General features: G+C 38.1%; 1 protein-coding gene and 1 pseudogene across 8 annotated transcripts in view; one reads left to right on the top strand and one right to left on the bottom strand.

Annotated features, from left to right (window-relative positions):
- Dnm3 (dynamin 3) overlaps nucleotides 1–18,637 on the top strand; it is a 531,619-nt gene that overhangs the window by 189,737 nt on the left and 323,245 nt on the right. For all 8 annotated transcript variants that reach the window (XM_045142169.1, XM_045142170.1, XM_045142166.1 and 5 more), the window contains exons 10-11: nucleotides 2,093–2,231; nucleotides 17,294–17,380. In XM_045142169.1, coding sequence (XP_044998104.1) covers nucleotides 2,093–2,231; nucleotides 17,294–17,380 — 226 coding nt within the window. The remainder of the gene's footprint in view (nucleotides 1–2,092; nucleotides 2,232–17,293; nucleotides 17,381–18,637) is intronic.
- Nucleotides 4,896–5,424, bottom strand: LOC105944024 (annotated as a pseudogene).

Raw genomic sequence — 18,637 nt, 5'->3', positions numbered from 1 at the left:
TCGGCTCTTGTTCTACTAGCCCACTAGTCTCAGGGTGGACTTGAACACATGGTGATTCTCCTACCCCTGCCTCCTGAGTCCTGTGATTAAAGGTGCACACCACCATGCCTGGCTCATAAAATATTTTAATTCAACAAAATATAACACTTTTACTTGACTTGTAAAACTCCTTACCATATGTATTTTGTTTATGATAACTGCAAACACCTAATGATTCAGAATGCTAATTTCTGGTTGATGTGTTCTCCAACAGAGGAGATTGGTTGTTGTTATTGATTTAAGTTAATTTGCCTATAAGATAAAAAGTACATGTCTTAAATATTGACTATATTAATGTAGTAATTAAGCACTTAAATACACTTAGCTTAATTTTTTTTTTCCTTTTGAGGGGCTCAGTCATTAAGAGTACTTACTTATAAAGCCTGCCAGCCCAGGATTAATTCTCCAGTACACACATAAAGCCAGATACACAAAATGATGTATGTGTCTGGAAGCCCTGGCACACCCATTCTCTGTATTAAAAAATAACTTGCTCATATTTTTTTTCCATTTGATTCATTAGATGTTTGAACTGAAGCCATCTTTTCCCAGGACAGAGATGACAACATAATTTTTTAAATGAGAATGATAACTTCTTTTTTTAAATTTTAAATTTAAATTTAAATTTATTTATTTGAAAGTGACAGAGAGAGAGAGAGAGAGAGGCAGATAGAGAGAGGAAGAATGAGTGCGCCAGGGCCACCAGCCACTGCAAACGAACTCCAGATGCATGTGCCCCCTTGTGCGTCTGGCTAACATGGGTCCTGGGGAATTGAGCCTCAAACTGGGGTTCTTAGGCTTCACAGGCAAGCGCTTAACCGTTAAGCCATCTCTCCAGCCCAGAATTTTTTTTAAAATCTTTGTGCTGCTAACACTGAATATAAACCATGATTAAGATGTGGGGAAAGCTAAGAACTAGGACAACTTTCCCTTGCATTGTAACCGGTCTTGTTACCATCTAGGATAGAATGCTGGCACTCCAAGGAAGAGTTTCTCAGTGGCCAGACTGGAGCAGGCCTGGGAGTTGGATGTGCTTGCCTTCTACCTGGGCCTTGAAGCACAGCAGGGATGTGGACAGGCTGAAATTGAGGAGCGCATGGAATGAATGTGGCAGATAGAGGCAAATTAATTAATTAATTTTCACTGCCACTCAGGATGTGTGAAAGGAGCTGAAGAAAGTAGCTACAAAGGAGGATGATGATTAGACAGAGGGAAATATTCATGCTAATGCTTAGTTATTTGGTTATTATTCTGTGTATGTGAAGAAATTACCATTACAGTATAATCACTGCTATTAGAAATAGAGGCACATGGGGTTCTCAGTAAGTGGTAAATTATACTTAGTAAAGCTGGGGTAAAGGTAGTGTTAAAGAACTTTCCCCAAAATGATACTGTGAACTGAATATTGAAGGAAGAAAGATGAAACAGAGAAAGGCAAAAGGGGGAGAGAATGAGGGATTTGCCATGGGGAGGATCAGATGCCAAATCCAAAGCCACAAGTCCCTTAGTCATGGCAGTTATCAGAGTTTGGGTCTATCTTATAGTTTGTTTTTTTTTCTGTTGACCTATTGTTTAGATTTGGATGATCATTTTCCACATTTTTGTGAAGTGGACATACCTACCATATTTGTGTTTGCTTCCCTGAGGTTCTGCTCAGCATAACAAAAACATCATTATGATATCAAATTGAATTAATTCCAGCCCAAAAGAAGATAAACAAGATTTTGGTTATCATTTATAATTTTTGTAAATTTGTAACTTAAGCATTGTGCAATTTGAAAATGAATTCATGGCTCCCTCCATGTTTATTTTCAGCCTTTGAGCCTTGCTATTGGACCTTTGAGCCTTGCTATTGGACTGGAGCTTATGATTTTGTTTAATTAAACATCTTATTACAATGGTACTATGGTTGGCAAACATTACTATGCAACAATTACATCATGTCCATAACATTCTTCATTTAAGTGACATGTCAGTTAAGCATTTTTCAAAAGATTATCAGAAACAACTCCCGTGCTTATGTCTAATGTACTTCTTTGTTTCTTGTATTCAGAACAGGGCTGTTTACTCCAGACATGGCATTTGAAGCAATAGTTAAAAAACAGATTGTAAAGCTGAAAGGGCCTTCCTTGAAGAGTGTAGACCTGGTAATGCAAGAACTAATTAATACTGTCAAGAAGTGTACCAAAAAGGTAAGTTTGAATTATTCAAGTTGCCAGAAAGTAACTATTTGATTTTACCACTTTTCCTATACCATTGTATGACTTTCTTTTCCTAGCTCACATTTTGTTTAGACACTGTACATTTATATAGGGGGAAGAATTATGATGAGTTGTTCTGAGTGGGAATTGCTTTTGTGATAAGCACATGCATTGTCTTCTTTCACTGCTGTGCAAATAATATTGCTTAGCCAGAAAGAGAATATTTTGTCAGATCATCTTTTTCTTTATAGTCTGAAACAGGTAAACATAAATTTAGAACAATTAAATGAATGGCCTAAACAATTTTCTTCTATAGTATATAGATGAAGATAATTGTTAGTAAGTGGCCTCGTTGACATTGTATCAAAAGGATAATTCTTCTAAATTATGGATGATTCCATTCTTGCCTGGACATTCTGAGTGTGAGTGTAGAGGCTACGAGCTTAGTTTCTGAGGTCCTGCTAACCACATTCACACCCTGCCTCTGATTTCTTACTGTGTGACTTCAGGCTTCATGCTTAATTCCTTGGGTTTTATTAATTTATGTTAAAATGGGCTTATCATGATAATAATAACATGACCTCAGTAAGGACTAATTCAGATGATGCTAAAATCTGTGGGCACTGAACACTGATCAACCATGGCAAAGGCTCAACATATGGTAACTAATCTATATATGGCCATTTTCATAGCAAACTATGCTGTCTACTTTAACTATCTGTAGCATTTATGCTGGAGTGTGGTGAGGGAACGTCTTCTCAGTTTAGGACTCTCCTCATTGAGGAATGTGGATAACATGTGCTGAATTTCTAGAAACATTAAGGGAATACTTGCACTAGAAAATGAAGAATTAATAATGGTGTTCAGGGTAGAGCAGGCCTAACCCCAGGGCACTGGGACTATGAGCATTTCTTAAAAGTACAGGGACAGGTGGTTAGTTTTACTGTCCTTTTCTTTATATCTGGTAATGGTCAGTGACTTCCTTGAAAAGCTAGTAGGAAGAGAAAGAGCATGTGAATGAAGAAATGAATGAGCTGGAGGAAAAGTATGTATAGTGAATGAGGCAAACAGGCTAGGCTTCTAGATGTGAACTTTGGAAGCAAAGGACCATATGGAAATAACTTAGGACCCAGAAGTAACTGCAAGTTGAGAACTCTCCTGCAGAATTCTTTTATTTATTTATTTTTGTTTATTTTTATTTGTTTATTTGAGAGTGACTGAGAGAGAGAAGGAGGAAGGGGAAGAGAGAGAGAGAGAGAGAGAGAGAGAGAGAGAGAGAGAGAGAATGAGGAATGAGCATACCAGGGCTTCCAGCCACTGCAAACAAACTCCAGATGCATGCACCCCCTTGTGCATCTGGCTAACGTGGGTTCTGGGGAACTGAGCCTCAAACCGGGGTCCTTAGGCTTCATAGGCAAGCGCTTAACCGCTAAGCCCTCTCTCCAGCCCTCCTGCAGAATTCTTTCTGCTCTTCTGGAAGCTATCCCCTAAGCCCTGGTATCTCTTCTCTGATATAAGAAAATACCAAAGAGATAAGAAAGTGGGGAGCAGTGGGGTAAAGTATATGAAGGGAAGAAAAGGCACTTTCTTTTTTAATTTTTAATTTTTTATTAACAACTTCCATGATTATAAAATTTACACCATGGGAATACCTTCCCTTTCCCCACTTACCCATTTGAAATTCCACTCTCTATCATACCCCCTCCCCATCTCAATCAGTCTCTCTTTTACTTTTGATGTCTTGATCTTTTCCTTCTCTTATGATGGTCTTATGCAGGTAGTGTCAGGCACTGTGAGGCCATGGATATCCAGGGCATTTTGTGTCTGGAGGGAGCATGTTGTATGGAGTCCTGCCCTTCCTTTGGCTCTTACATTCTTTCTGCCACCTCTTCTGTATTAGACCCTGAGCCTTGGAAGGTGTGATACAGATACTGCAGTACTGAGCACTGTGGTCATTTCTTTCCATCACCGTGATACCTTCTAAGTTGTCCCAACATCACTTCTATATGAAAAGAGAAGATTCTCAACCAAAAATGAGAGTAGCATTAATAAAAGGGTGTGAACATTAGCAGAAGTGCTTACTGGGCAGTATGATAATCATAGTATATACATTTGGCCAGACAACAGCAGACATTACACCCTTAGGGCTCATGACTACCCCTGTTTTAAGTTTTCAGTATCAGGGATGTACTCCCTTCTCATGGAGCAGGCTTCCAGTCCAAGTAGAGGGCAGTTGGGTTCCCCCATAACAGATGTGCCACTATTGCACCCATTGGCTCATTTGGCCTGGCTGGCCAATTATAAGGCTTACAGTGTCCACTGTTGAGTATCTTCACTGGTGATTTCTCTTTCTCCCATTGAACTTCATGCACTTTCTTATATCAGTATTCAATTTGGAAACTTGAAGCCAGTTAAGAATGTTTTACCTTCCTGCTATCCTTGCCTGCTTCATGCAGCCTATTTTTCTTTTTTCTTTTCTTTTCTTTTCTTTTCTTTTCTTTTCTTTTCTTTTCTTTTCTTTTCTTTTCTTTTCTTTTTTTTTTTTTGCTGCACAAAACTCTTATTTCATTTGGTCTAAGACTTGAGAGGGCATCTGGGTGTTACAAAGCTGCCTAGTGGCTGGAGAGGCTGGGATGGAGGAGGTCCTGAGGGTGGTTAAGGCAAAGCAGGAGTCCCTAGAAGGCTATGCAGTATCTCATTGTGCTTCAGGGTGAGCCACTCCAAGAGATACTTGCTCAGAATTGGCCGAGGGCTCGCCAGTCTGGTGGTCACCCATCTTCTTGATGAGCTTCACCTCCTCATCCAAGAAGTGATTCTCCAGGAAGTCCCAGAGATGGGGTTCTGTGCAGGTAGAACCCAGGGCACGAAGATCTAAAAGAGCCTGATTTGGGTTCTTCTCCAGTGCAAAGGCGGCTTCCATGGCCTCCTGAGTTTTTCCCCACTCATCTTGAGAAGGCTGCACATCCTAGAAGAGTGCTCGGCTGCCCCACTGGTTTTGCATCTTGAGTAGCCTCTCCATGCCCTCGCGTTTCTCCCTGGCCAACTTTTCTGGAGCCACATTGTCCCAGTCAAAAGAGTAGCCCAGAGACAGGGAGGTGTAAGATGCCTGCAGGTGCAAGTTGACCAGGTGGTTGATGGCAGACTCGACCTCAGCGGAATAATTTTGATGAATCTGGGAGGTCATGGCTGGTCCAGCAATAAGGAGTTAGAAGGTTCTGGATGGTCCTGGAAGGTACAGATGGTGAGGATATGGTCTCCCCATAGCGGTAACTGGAGAGCCTGGAAGGCAGTTGGAAATTTTTTGGGGGGCGGGGGAAGGAAAAGGAGGAAGTCCCTGGGTCTGTTCCGTCCAAACACTGTTGAAGCAAGACACAGACACAGGGGTCCTGGGCACGCTGTACATCATGCAACCTATCTTGTGTATTTAAAAAAATATCCCATTTATGCATTTAAAACACTCCCATTGGTTTTTTAAATGACTTACAGGATTAACCAGTTCTGCATCCCATAGTGGATTGCCAGCTTCATCATACAGATATATTCCATCAAAAGACTTCTTTTCACCAAAAGAACTGTGTTTTTCCCCAGGGCAAGTTGTACTGTGCTTGTCCTAAAACCTAGTTATTCAGTCTTTTGTTTTCATTATGTTCTTTAAGTGAAGAGTAAATAATAAAATGCAAAAACAAAAAATCCTTGAGTTTTTTTTTTTTCTGTGAAAACTGAGCTGAATGCTTGGGAAAGCCTTGATAAATGTTAGATACAAAAACTTTGCTATTGGTTAGGTGTTAGGAGGTTAATGTAAAGGAATATACATGTATTGGGGGTGGGATATAAAATCCTAGATGATTCCACATTCAGATTATTGGAAAAGTGTGCTAAGGTTCTTTTTCCCTTTAAGGAAGGCAAAACTGAGCTCATAGATAAGGATGTGCTTTATTTAAGACAGAAGAGGCATAGCTCCAATCAGTGGACCCATGTGCAAATAACTGGCCCTGGCCTGACATCAAAAGACTGGGACATGTGTATGCATTTATGTTTTCAGTTACATAAAATATTTATAGTATGCTTGATTTTTTTAAAACTTATTTCCCATTTTCTCCAACTTACTGCAAACATAACAGTTGGCTTGGGACAAGATAGCTTGTTCCTAGACAATGGCTTCTATTCTTGTTCCCATCCTTTGAACCCCTCTATCCATTTTACTGTCTGAATCAGCCTCCTTTGTATTTTTTCTGTCTTCTTAAAACATGCTATAGTTTAGCTTAAATAAAAATGATACAAAACTTAGTTTCCTCCATGAGATTGTTGTTTACACTTCAGCTTTCTTCATTGAAGGATATCTATTGGTCCAGACCTGAAAAATCTATGGGCATGGATTGGGTATGACATTTGCCTATTTCCCCTGCCCTGGATTTCGAACGATCCTGTTACCTTCCTTTGAAAGTCTTCTACTAAGGCCCAAACAGTAGCAGGTCTTCTTTCTCTTACTGGCCCCTTATATTCACTGTTTCTGCCAGGCCTCACTCCTCTACTGAGCTCATTAGGATATTTGGAAATTGGCTTAAATTTTTCCTCTTCATTTTCAATTCATCTTCAGGGTGAATGACTTCAGTATAATGCAGAGACCATGTAGATTACAGAACATCTACCTTTCTTTCCCAAGACTCTGTTCAGTTCACACTGGTAACCACACTCCAATGACATCTTGTAGCTCCTGTTATAATCAACATACGTTTTACCAAAAAGTGCAACTTGAGGGGCTGGAGAGATGGCTTAGCAGTTGAGCGCTTGCCTGTGAAGCCTAAGGACCCCGGTTCGAGGCTCGGTTCCCCAGGTCCCACGTTAGCCAGATGCACAAGGGGACGCACACATCTGGAGTTCGTTTGCAGAGGCTGGAAGCCCTGGTGCGCCCATTCTCTCTCTCTCCCTCTATCTGTCTTTCTCTCTCTGTCTGTCGCTCTCAAATAAATAAATAAATAAAAATTTTTTAAAAAAGTGCAACTTGAAATCTAGAGTTTCTAGAATGCTGCCCTTGCCTCCTACTTTCTTTAGATTTTAAGGCCATTGAGAAATTAGTATACAAGTCCAGAAGAGGTTTGAAACTCACTATCTACTTTGTTACTGATAGATTTGAAAACACAATTAAAGCTGTGCTTTTAAAGAGGGAGATCTAGCAAGTCCTTCTGGCACTTGGCTCACTGTTGCAAAGACAAATAGATGGGTAGAATACTTAATTTTCTGATTTATTACTTCATTTCTGCTTAGGTAAGTTTTTCTCCCTCTTAAAACTCTAAAGATAATAATTTGTCATTTGTTCCCCCTCCCCAGGATTTTGGGAACTTGGAGATAATTTTTCTGTTTCTATGGATTAGTATCACAATAGATTCAATCTTCAACCTTGGTCTAATATTAGACAGTTTGGCCATGTGTTCAATTTAAGTAGTAACTGCCTCTGTTCTCCACAATAGTCATGATAACTTTTAATATTGTCTTCAAAGCCCTCTACTAATGACTTTCTTCCTTGCTTTAAAGTGGTGGCTTTACAGGGACCAGAAATGGGAACACAGGTATCTTCTAATTCCCAAATTGACCTTTATTCACAAACACCGTTTCCTTCTTATCTCTCAGGTACTGTCCCTGACGAAGGCTACAGTCCTACCTGAACTCAAAGAGAACCTACTCTCTTAATTCTTTCATTGTCTGCATAATCACCTTCTTGGTCACAGTAAAAAATCAACTTATAACTAAAAGAAATAATGCCATAAACCTATCTATTACCCAATCTTACTCTATGTCCAGTTAGTTTCTCAAATGTAATCTGACTTGCACTCTACTACTTTATAAAATATTCATGGAAGCCAGGTATGGTGGTTCATGCCTTTAATCCCAGCACTTGGGAGGCAGAGGTAGGTGGATCACTGAGTTCAAGGCCACCTTGAGACTGCATAGTGAATTCCAGGTCAGCCTGGGCTAGAGTGAGACCCTACCTTGAAAAACTAAAATAAATAAATAAATAAATAAAATATTCATGACCAAGGTCAACTTAGTCCTGATTGTTACAAATAAGGGCATTCTTATTCCCAACTGTCCCACTCATTGAAATTGCCACTCTTCTCTCACTAGTACTCTTCCAGTTATCTATAGAGTCTCCTGCCTTCTCTGATTGGTTGTCCATTTTTCCTGTACTAGAGTCCTACTGAGATTGCTAATTTTTTTTTTACTCTTTTTTCTCTGTTTTTATTTTTTTCTAAATATTTTATTTTTATTTATTTATTTATTTGAGAGAGAGACATACAGAGATAGGCAGGTAGACAGAGAGAATAGGCGTGCCAGGGCTTCCAGCCACTGCAAATGAACACCAGACGTGTTCGCCCCCTTGTGCATCTGGCTAACATGGGTCTTGGGGAATTGAGCCTCGAACTGGGGTCCTTAGGCTTCACAGGCAAGTGCTTAACTGCTAAACCACCTCTTCAGCCCTCTGTTTTTATTTTTATTTATTTATTTTTTGCTGGTAGATCATTTCTCCCATCATTTTACTACCTTTTAAAATATAGGTGATTCCAAATCTATAACTCCTTAAAGCCTTCTGAAATGGCTCACATGAGTCAAGTTTGACATTCATATGACAAAAATAACCTGGTATACATAACTTTAGGAGGAAACGTTTATTTTGACTCATGGTTTCAGAGACGTTTTTAGTTCATCATGGCCAGGAAGACACATGGCAATGAATGTGTGAGACCTCATGTTTTGTGGACCAGGAAGCAGTGAGCATGCCCAGAACCTGTGGCGAGTATAACCTTGAGATACCCAAGCTTAGTTACTAAATTTCTTCAACTAGGCCCCACTGCCTATAGGATCCATAACCTTCAAATTGGTGCCATAAGCTGGGGAATGAGAGTTCAAGCACGAAATGGGGGGTGTGTTTCAGATTCAAACCAAAACACTGTTTACCAGCTACAGCAAATTATTTCCTTATTTAGGCTCTGAAGACTTTTTTTAAAGCCTGAGTTATTCCAGTGGTCTGAACTTTCTACCTTTAGTGTCAACACCCTCAAATTCATTCTCTTCAGTGCTATCAAAGTAGCCTTTCTAAAATTCAGATACATATTTTGTCTGTTTTTAAAAAATTACTCAACTCCCCCTCAAGCCTTAAGAATAGAGTTAAGATCATTTAGGTCTATGTTTCACTATTGGATCTCTGAATACATTCGCAACTATGGCTGCTTGCTTTGGCTAATCTAAGCGATCTGCACTACCCTTAAAGACTTTTCATAACTTTGGTATCTGTGTAATTTGATTCCCTCTTTCTGCAATGTTTCTCTTTCCCTCCTGTCTTCGCAGCACACCTTCTCATTTTCAAAAGTCCAGCACCACCTTCCTCTTTTGGCAAGAATTTGTCTAGAGGGCCCCTGTGAGCCCTTTCTTGGCCTCTTCAATTTTCCCCCTATGTCTGTTTCTATCCTGGAGCTTAGGACATGGTGTGGGGATTAATGATCATTTCTTTGTTTGTGTGAGTCCCTCTTCTTTCTGATTGTAAGTTCCTATACATTTTATCTTCCTAAGCTTCCTGCCATATTCAATGAGTCATCCCATAGAAGGAGCATTCTAGAATACTTGTTAACAGTTTAGATGTATGAAAGTTTGCCTAATGCTCAAGAGCTATGTACTTGGTTTCAAAAGAGTGTTTTAGTCATTTCCTTTAAAATGATGACATCTGGACAGGTTTTCTTTCTCAAGCATCTATTTTGATGTTCTTGACTTTTGGCCTTATTAGACCTACCATCAACCTCTTATTTTAAAATTGGTCTAATTAAAATATTTTGTAAAGCAAAAGTAATCCTAATTAGTGTTGAGTGTGCCAAGACTTTATTGTTTGACTCCTTTTGAACATGAGCCATTAAGAAAGTGACTTCATAATTTATTATTCAATGCAAGACACTTTTAAGAGGTAAAAGGAATGCTATTAATATTTTCACTGGAATAATAAGAGTAAATGAAGACTGCTTCAGGCAATATAAAAATATATAGTTATTTCAGCTACATTATAGGTTCATATACATATTATATTTTAAAGCATTGTTTTTATTTGTAGCTCCTCATGTTGAATGCCTTATGTGTAAAATCTTTAAACATTTTTTTCTTCTGCCACATAAAATAAACATTGGTTTATAACATATGGGATTTATGTGTGTTCAAATAACAAAGCATAAAGTTAGACTGCAAACCCTGGGGAATGCATTTCTTCTCAGATGTTTTCTCACTGTTGTCTCTGGGGCCCTGGAGGACAAGACAGGAACATTAGGACTTTATGAGCTGCTTGGCTTCTCTCCAGGGATATCTCAACTTTGGAATTTTTCTGGTTGGCATCAGTTTTCAGCTGCTTTTCTTTACCTCTTCTCTTCTCCAGCACATCATCTCAAGGTCCCAAAGTTCTTTGCAGGAAGCACAGAGAGGAACGTCTTGTTTTTAAGCCATAGTTTAGCAACTGTGCCATTTATTGGCCTCTTGGGAAACCACATTCTTGGATCACTAGGATACCAATTAATTAAATTTTTTTCAGCTTAGAAAAAATTTTGCAAGGAAAAATAAAAGAAAAGTTACCTTAGTTGGCTGTTAGGAGTACACAAAAGAGTTTTCTATTAAAAAATGATGCTATAAGACATGCTGAGTTTTATGTTAGGTAAGTAAACATTTGACCCTGAGTATACATAATGAAACAAGTGAATCTAAAGTCCTTATCTCAGCTTTCAAAGCCCAACATAACTTTACCCTCTTTTACCTCTAAACTTATCTCCTCCCTTTCAGTCCACTCTAGCTATATTGGTCTTTGTTTCTTCAGCAGCCCTAGGAGACATAGCCAAGCTATTGCATTTCTCATTCTCAGGGTTACCTGCATGGGTCACACCCTTGCTTCCTTCAGGTTTCTGTCCAATTCCACATGATCAACCATTGCAAAATCCTCCTTGCAAACACCCACCACCCACGCCTACAACTCACTCTTCATCTTACCAACTCTTCTTTTCAGCACATATGAATTATGCTCAGATGTCTTTTGTTGTTTGGGGGCAATAAAGGGACCTTGAGAATGTAAGCTGTATGAGAGTAAAGACTCAATTTAGTATATCCAGTTTTATTTTAACTCCTGAAACAACCCAGGTTTTCAATGCAATTTTGAGTGACTAATTGAAAGAATAAATAAGTCATTTCTTATTGATATGACAGGTGCCAGTCGGCTTGGCTAAAGTAGAATGAAAAGCATGGCTATAAAACATCGTGCTCAATCAGAATCAGTAATCCATGTTGTCATGTTATGGCTTTCACTGTATATAAAAGATTTGCCTGTGACCTCCCCTAATGATGCCTATTCAGTCAAACTTGGTGCTAGGCTTTGCATATAGTACATGCCTTAAGTAACAGGGTTTGGTGTCCAAACGGTAAATCAGGCTGGTTATTAATGTTTGAACCTTGTATTGTGTACTATAAGGAATTCAATCCTGGGGCTGGAAGGATGGCTTAGCAGTTATGGCGTTTGCCTGCAAAGCCAAAGGACCCAGGTTTGATTCCCCAGGACCCACACTAGCCAGATGGACAAGGAGCGCATGCATCAGGAGTTTGCAGTGGCTGGAGGCCCTGGCATGCCCACTCTCTCTTTGTCTCTCTCTCCATGTCTCTCTCTCCCTCTTTCTCTGTCAAATAAATAAATAAATAAAAATTAAAAATTTTTTAAAAAGAAATTCAATCCCAAAACTTGGCTTTAGAGGGATATGAAGTTCATCTTTGAATCTTAAAATTCATTAAGAGATTTGTGAGTTTTATAATCAACTCTTACTGTACAATTGCCATTGACTCTGCTTTAACTCCTACCAGAGATAAAACTTGGGAAGACAGATAAGATGTATACTTGACTAAGACCTTCAGGTACTATTTTGACATAGTGTCAAATCACCCTGACCTATTTACATATTTTCAGCATTACCTAAGTAAGAGACCATTCTAACTGTCTTTCAGGTCTATTCCATCCAAGGTTGGGCTTTTAAAATTTGACTTCCTAGCATCTGCTAAATAACACTAAAATTTTCTCTATTTCTCTGTTTAAAAGTTTTTCCATCACACACCTCATCATTTCTCCTACTCATAGAAAATAGTTGGTGTTTAGAGACTTGGGATTTGCCCACTTGGAAGACAGCTTGCACTGTTTCTTTCTTGGTGTTCTCTTTACCAATCCCATCTACTTGGCATCTGGCTCTTTTTTTTTTTTTTTTTTTTAACTTTCTGCTGATCTCACTAAGGTCTATCTAGATTTCCTATGTGCCAGAGAAAAGCATGCAGAGGTATCTTACCATTTCCTCTCTGACTCATACTCCTCTTCAATCACTTTTGCAAATGTTGGTGGATGTAGTTTTTCTTTTTTTCCATAGCAAATGTCTTATTGCAGATGAGTATTTTTCATCTCTTGAATATATTCAGTATTGTGTCACACAAAAATAAAGGATGGCTAGGGAATTTAGGAGGCATAGAGTGTTTGATTCACAGAAAAATGAATAAAATTCTGTTTTCATGAACAGTAAAAGCATGGCTACTCAGTGTGTGATAAATAGGTGGCCAACATTTGAAGGTTCATTGCTTTTTGGTAAAAACAGAACCTGTACCTTTAGTTCAGCCAGACCCATAAAGTCAGGTACTGTGAGTGGAGGAAATTTTATTCTGGTTTTGGTTTCTTTTCTCAGTTCTCTATGAACAATGGTTACCTAATAACCAGAGCTTTTGCTGGAGGCATAAAGCTAGTTACTCTTAAAGCTGTAGAACTCTTGCCTGGCTTATGCCTATTCCAGATGAAACCTAATACTCTGGCTCTTATGAGCCAATTAATTAATGCTTAGTAAATTTTACAAGTGTGTAATTATTTTTTGTTGGATAGTAATGTCTTTCAAGTGATTTTTTTCCTTTGGAGAAAAATTTGGTTCATGCTTAAATTAAAATTTTATGTTGAGGTTTCACCCAAATTATTATATATAGCTCTAGGTAACACTGAAAATACTGGACATAATTAAAATGTGTTTCTGCATTTTTAAATTATAGTGCTGCTTTCTGTCAGAACATATATATTTAAATTTTTCACTTATAATTAAATATTCAAGGTGTGAATTCTGAAAGCATACATACTGTATTAATTTTAATTGAATATTTAAATAGTCACGTGATTTAAATAATAAGGTACCTGGAAATAATTTTCCATGTAATACATGTACGGTTTAGTCCAGAACTTTCATTATCACTTCGTGAATATTAAATCCCAAAAGGCATTCTCATTGCGAGTTAAGCCACCATTTATTTCTCTATGATTTTTCTCCTTGAAGAAAAAAACATTTCTTTTTAGAAAAATATTTATTTAACAAATAATGTACAAACACAGCCACACTATCCAAAGCTAATAGATGGGACACATTTGCAGGACCTTACTTCATGAGATATTCTTGCCATTTTGGCCTCTCTCTGATTTAATAATAGCCATGTACTGGCCAAGGGTCCCTGAGCTGTCAAGTATTTAATTTTTGAATATTAATATTGCCACCACTTGGTTGTATAAAGATAAAAAGCACAGCTTATGTTGTAAATCCACTCCTGTTGTTGAAGGCATCTTACTCCTCCTCCACCACTGCTCCTGTCGTAACTTCGGTGCAGCAGTGTGAGTCTGTCTGTGGTGTGTTTGTCAGTGAATGTCCCTTGATAATCAATCTTAGAATGTTGTGTGTGGGTACGGAGGTGAAATTGTCCCAGCGCCTAGAGCAAGCTACTGGGTTAGAGCACCTAGGTTGGTATTTAGTCACAAAGTGATAAGCTGCATCTCTCATTCTTGAAAAGCTTTTTATAAATCTCACAAAAGATGTTCTGCAGTATTCTCAAAGTTCTGAAAAGGATTCTGGAGTCATGAGGTTTCCTGGGGCAGTGTGTCTGAAATGGGAAATCAAAGCTGCATTTATTTGCATATGGAGATAACTTAAAAATGAACTTCTGTATGAACGTACACCCATTCTGCTTTTATTGAGACAGGTTCTCACTCTGTAGTCCAAATGGTCCAGAGCTCACAACGTAGAGTAGGCTGGCCTTGAATTCCTTTTAATCTGCATGCCTTAGCCTCCTGGGTGCTAGGATTAAAAAGTATGAGGCACCATATATGGTTTTGTCTTATTTTGCCATTCCAGTGACTGCTGTGATAAAAGTCTGTATGATTTCAGCTCCTTCAAAGTAAGTTGATGTTGTGTGTGTGTGTCTATGTGTGTGTGTGATTCTTAATAGATATTACTAAATTGCTTTCCAGAAAGTTTATTCTCATGACCATTCCTTCATCAAATTTAAATCATAGCAATATCAGTATACCTTCCCTTCCTATCTTATAAAAATGATTTTCTATATTATAACTGGTACAGTTTACTGTTTGTCTTCTGCCTATTGACCCATACATTCTTATGAATCATGATTTTTGTCTATTTCTATTGAGATAGTTTACTATTCTTAAAATGTATATATATTCTGTTATCATAATTGAAATTATCATTTACCTGGAATGAACCATGGATCTGCCACTCTGTTTTTCCATTTCCAATGTTGCCATCTTGTCAAAGCCATTATCATTTGCCATCTGAATTTCTTCAGTTGCCAGAATTCCAAATAGACTTGCAGAGATCTGCTTGACTTGATCTTTGCCAATCTTCCTCGCTTTGCCTGCGCCCACTGTTCTCCTCTTGGTGCCGATCTTCCAGTGCTTCTCTCACCACTTCGCATGCCAGCGGGGCTTCAAACATGTTCCCAGACTTGGAAAGCGCCATCTTTCCCAAGAATTCTCCTGCATCATACTCTTATCAGATTAAGTCCTCCTTGTAGATTAAGGATACATAAAATCCTTATAGCATTGCCCATTTCCTGTTATATTTAAAATTGCTGAATTCATTTATTCACTTGTGCAAACTATCTTTAAATTTTTTAATTTTTATTTATTTGAGAGCAAGAGAGAGAGAGAGAGAGAGGGAGAAATAGAGAAAATGGGCACACCAGGGCCTCCAGCCACTGCAAATGAATTCCAGATGTGTGTGCTCCCTTGTGTATCTGGCTATTGTGGGTCCTGGGGAATCGCATCTCAAGCAGGGGTCCTTAGGCTTCACAGGCAAGTGCTTAACCACTAAGCAATCTCTCCAGCCTGCAAACTATCTTTTAAATAATTATTTGTATAATTTAGATGGAGTACGGGATTGGCATGAATCACTTATATAGTTTTACAAAAATGTATACACTTATACATTTATTAGGGCTTTTATTTTTTATATTATTTATTTTATTATATTTATTTATTATATATTATATATATTATTATATATTTATTTATTACATTATTTATTATATAATTATTATAAAGTTATTGTAGTTTATGGTTCATGGAATGAATCATTTAAAAAAGGATGAACAAGACTATATAGGCTGTGGAGTCTAGGGCCTTCAATTGAACCTTCACCCTATCATTTGTAAATTATTGGGTCTTTGCCAAGTCGGTTAACTTCGTTTTGCTTCATTCTATTCATTTATAAAATATTGTGATAACTAGATCTTTTTCTTGTGATTTTTATGAATATTGAATGAGATGATTCATGAAGTGTTCTTAATATACATCTTGGGACATGGTAAGCACTATGTGAATGTTTGCCAATATTCTTTTTTTAAAATTTTTATTAGCATTTTCCATTATTATAAAAAAATCCTATGTTAACTCCCTCCCTCCCCCCCTTTGAAATTTCATTTGAAATTTCTCCTTTCTCCTTTGAAATTCCATTCTCCATCATATTACCTCCCCATCACAATCATTGTACTTACATATATACAATATCAACCTATTAAGTACCCTCCTCCCTTCCTTTCTCTTCCCTTTATGTCTCCTTTTTAACTTACTGGCCTCTGCTACTAAGTATTTTCATTCTCACGCAGAAGCCCAGTCATCTGTAGCTAGCATCCACATATGAGAGAGAACATGTGGTGCTTGGCTTTCTGGGCCTGGGTTACCTCACTTAGTATAATCCTTTCCAGGTCCATTCATTTTTCTGCAAATTTCATAGCTTCATTTTTCTTTACCACTGAGTAGAACTCCATTGTATAAATGTGCCACATCTTCATTATCCACTCATCAGTTGAGAGACATCTAGGCTGGTTCCATTTCCCAGCTATTATAAATTGAGCAGCTATAAACATGGTTGAGCACGTACTTCTAAGGAAATGAGATGATTCCTTCGGATATATGCCTAGGAGTGCTATAGCTGGGTCATATGGTAGATCAATCTTTAGCTGTTTTAGGAACCTCCGCACTGATTTCCACAATGGCTAGACCAGATTGCATTCCCACCAGCAGTATAGAAGGGTTCCTCTTTTTCCATATCCCCGCCAACATTTATGATCATTTGTTTTCATGATGGTGAAATGTTTGCCAATATTCTTTTCACTTCCTTATATTCTTTATTTTTGGATAGGGTTTCATGTATATCCCAGGCTAGCTTTGAATTTGGTATGGAGCTGAGGATGACCTTGAACTTTCTGATTTGTCTGCCTTCACCTCCTGAGACCCAAGATTCCATACCACCACATACCATATGCTTCTGTAGCACTGGGAATGGAACCCAAGGCTCCATGTCCACTGAGCTACAACTCCAACCAACTCTTGTCCATTGTTCCATTTTCTTCATCTTAAGATGTTAAGTGTCAGCTCTGTAGAACATAGTGCAGGATAGTATCTGGGTTTCTACTTTCTCTTTAGAGCAATGCTGTGCTAGCTTTAAGGTGCTGTCTCCTTCTAGATGACAAGGTTGCTGCTGTTACTCTTGTGTAGAAGTGATGATATGATGTTTACTTCCAGAATTGCAACAAGCAGCTTCTGTGATATAGCATAATGCATCTCTCTATTTTTTTTTTGTTTTGTTTTAGACAAGCCCAGTGGACTGCCCTTTTTTTCCTTCTGTTTTTATAGTATACTTTTCACACTGTGTTAACACTCAGACCTACTTTCTCAACAGCTGGCAAACTTCCCCCGACTTTGTGAGGAAACGGAAAGGATCATTGCTAACCACATTCGTGAACGAGAAGGAAAGACTAAAGACCAGGTAAGGGAGGCTTTCCATGGTGTGCAGAACCCTTGAGGGAAGTATATGGCTTTTATAAAGTTGCCTACTAGTCTTCAGCAGTGGGCTCATCCCTTAATAGCAAAAACAGTAAAGCACATAACCATATTGTATTTATTTTAATGAAGTATAAGCAAGTGCTATTATGCTAGCATTTTATACATATTGAAATATAAGCAAATATAAAAAATATAATTTATAAATTTTTAGCTAAAATTTAAAATCAGTAATAGTAATTTCAGACTAAGCTATAAGAGTTCACACCTGTAACTCCAACAGTTGAGAGGTAGAGGCAGCAGAATTGCCACAAGTTTGATGGTAGCCTTGCCTATAATGTAAGACTGCCTAAAAAAGATAAACAAAAATATGAGTTAGATTATTTTTCCTCAACCTTCTGTTATCATCATGTATACTTTCCAGCAAATACACCCTACTTTGAAAACCACTAATCCAGAAATATACCACATTTTAAAGACAATTTCTTTAATTATCGGTAGTTGTGTACATGGGCTCCAGGAATTCATAAATTTCTAAAATGTTATGTAAAATAATTACTTATTTTTTTTTACTGAATAATATAGCATTGTATCAACATCTATGAAACTTATAACCGAAGATACACATTCAGGAGATGTATTTTAAACACTACTAGCCATTTGTAAATGTATATAGTATGTAAGAAGTGACCTTGACATCATCTTATAATCTTAGCTCTGTGGTATGGAAAGATTTTTTTGTTGTTATTTTTAAATTGTTTTTTAAATTTTTATTTATTTGCAAGGGAAGACAGAGAGAGAAAATGGGTGCACCAGGGCCCGTAGCCAATTCAAATGAACAACTAACTCCAGATATGCACCATTTTGTGCATCTGGTGAATCAAACCTGGGTCCTTAAGATTTGCAGGCCTTAACCTGCCTTAACCACAAAGCAACTTTTATGTATTTATTTGAGAGAGAGGCAGATAGAGAGAGAATGGGAATGCCAGGGCCTCCAGCCATTGCAAACAAGCTCTAGACACATGTACCACCTTGTGCATCTGGTTTATGTGTGTCTTGGGGAATCAAACCTCAGTCCTTTGGCTTCTCAGACAAGTGCCTTAACAGTTAAGCCATCTCTCCATTCACCCTCCTTGTTGTTTATTTGAGGTAAAGCTTTGCTCTAACCCTTGCTGTCTTGGAATCTAACCTTAGACTGGCTTTGAACTCACATCGATCCTCCTTCCTCTGCCTCCTGAGTCCT

The sequence above is a fragment of the Jaculus jaculus genome, chromosome 1 (genome assembly GCF_020740685.1).
Source record: "Jaculus jaculus isolate mJacJac1 chromosome 1, mJacJac1.mat.Y.cur, whole genome shotgun sequence".
Classification (NCBI taxonomy): Eukaryota; Metazoa; Chordata; class Mammalia; order Rodentia; family Dipodidae; genus Jaculus; species Jaculus jaculus.
This window is presented reverse-complemented; position numbering and strand designations above follow the sequence as displayed.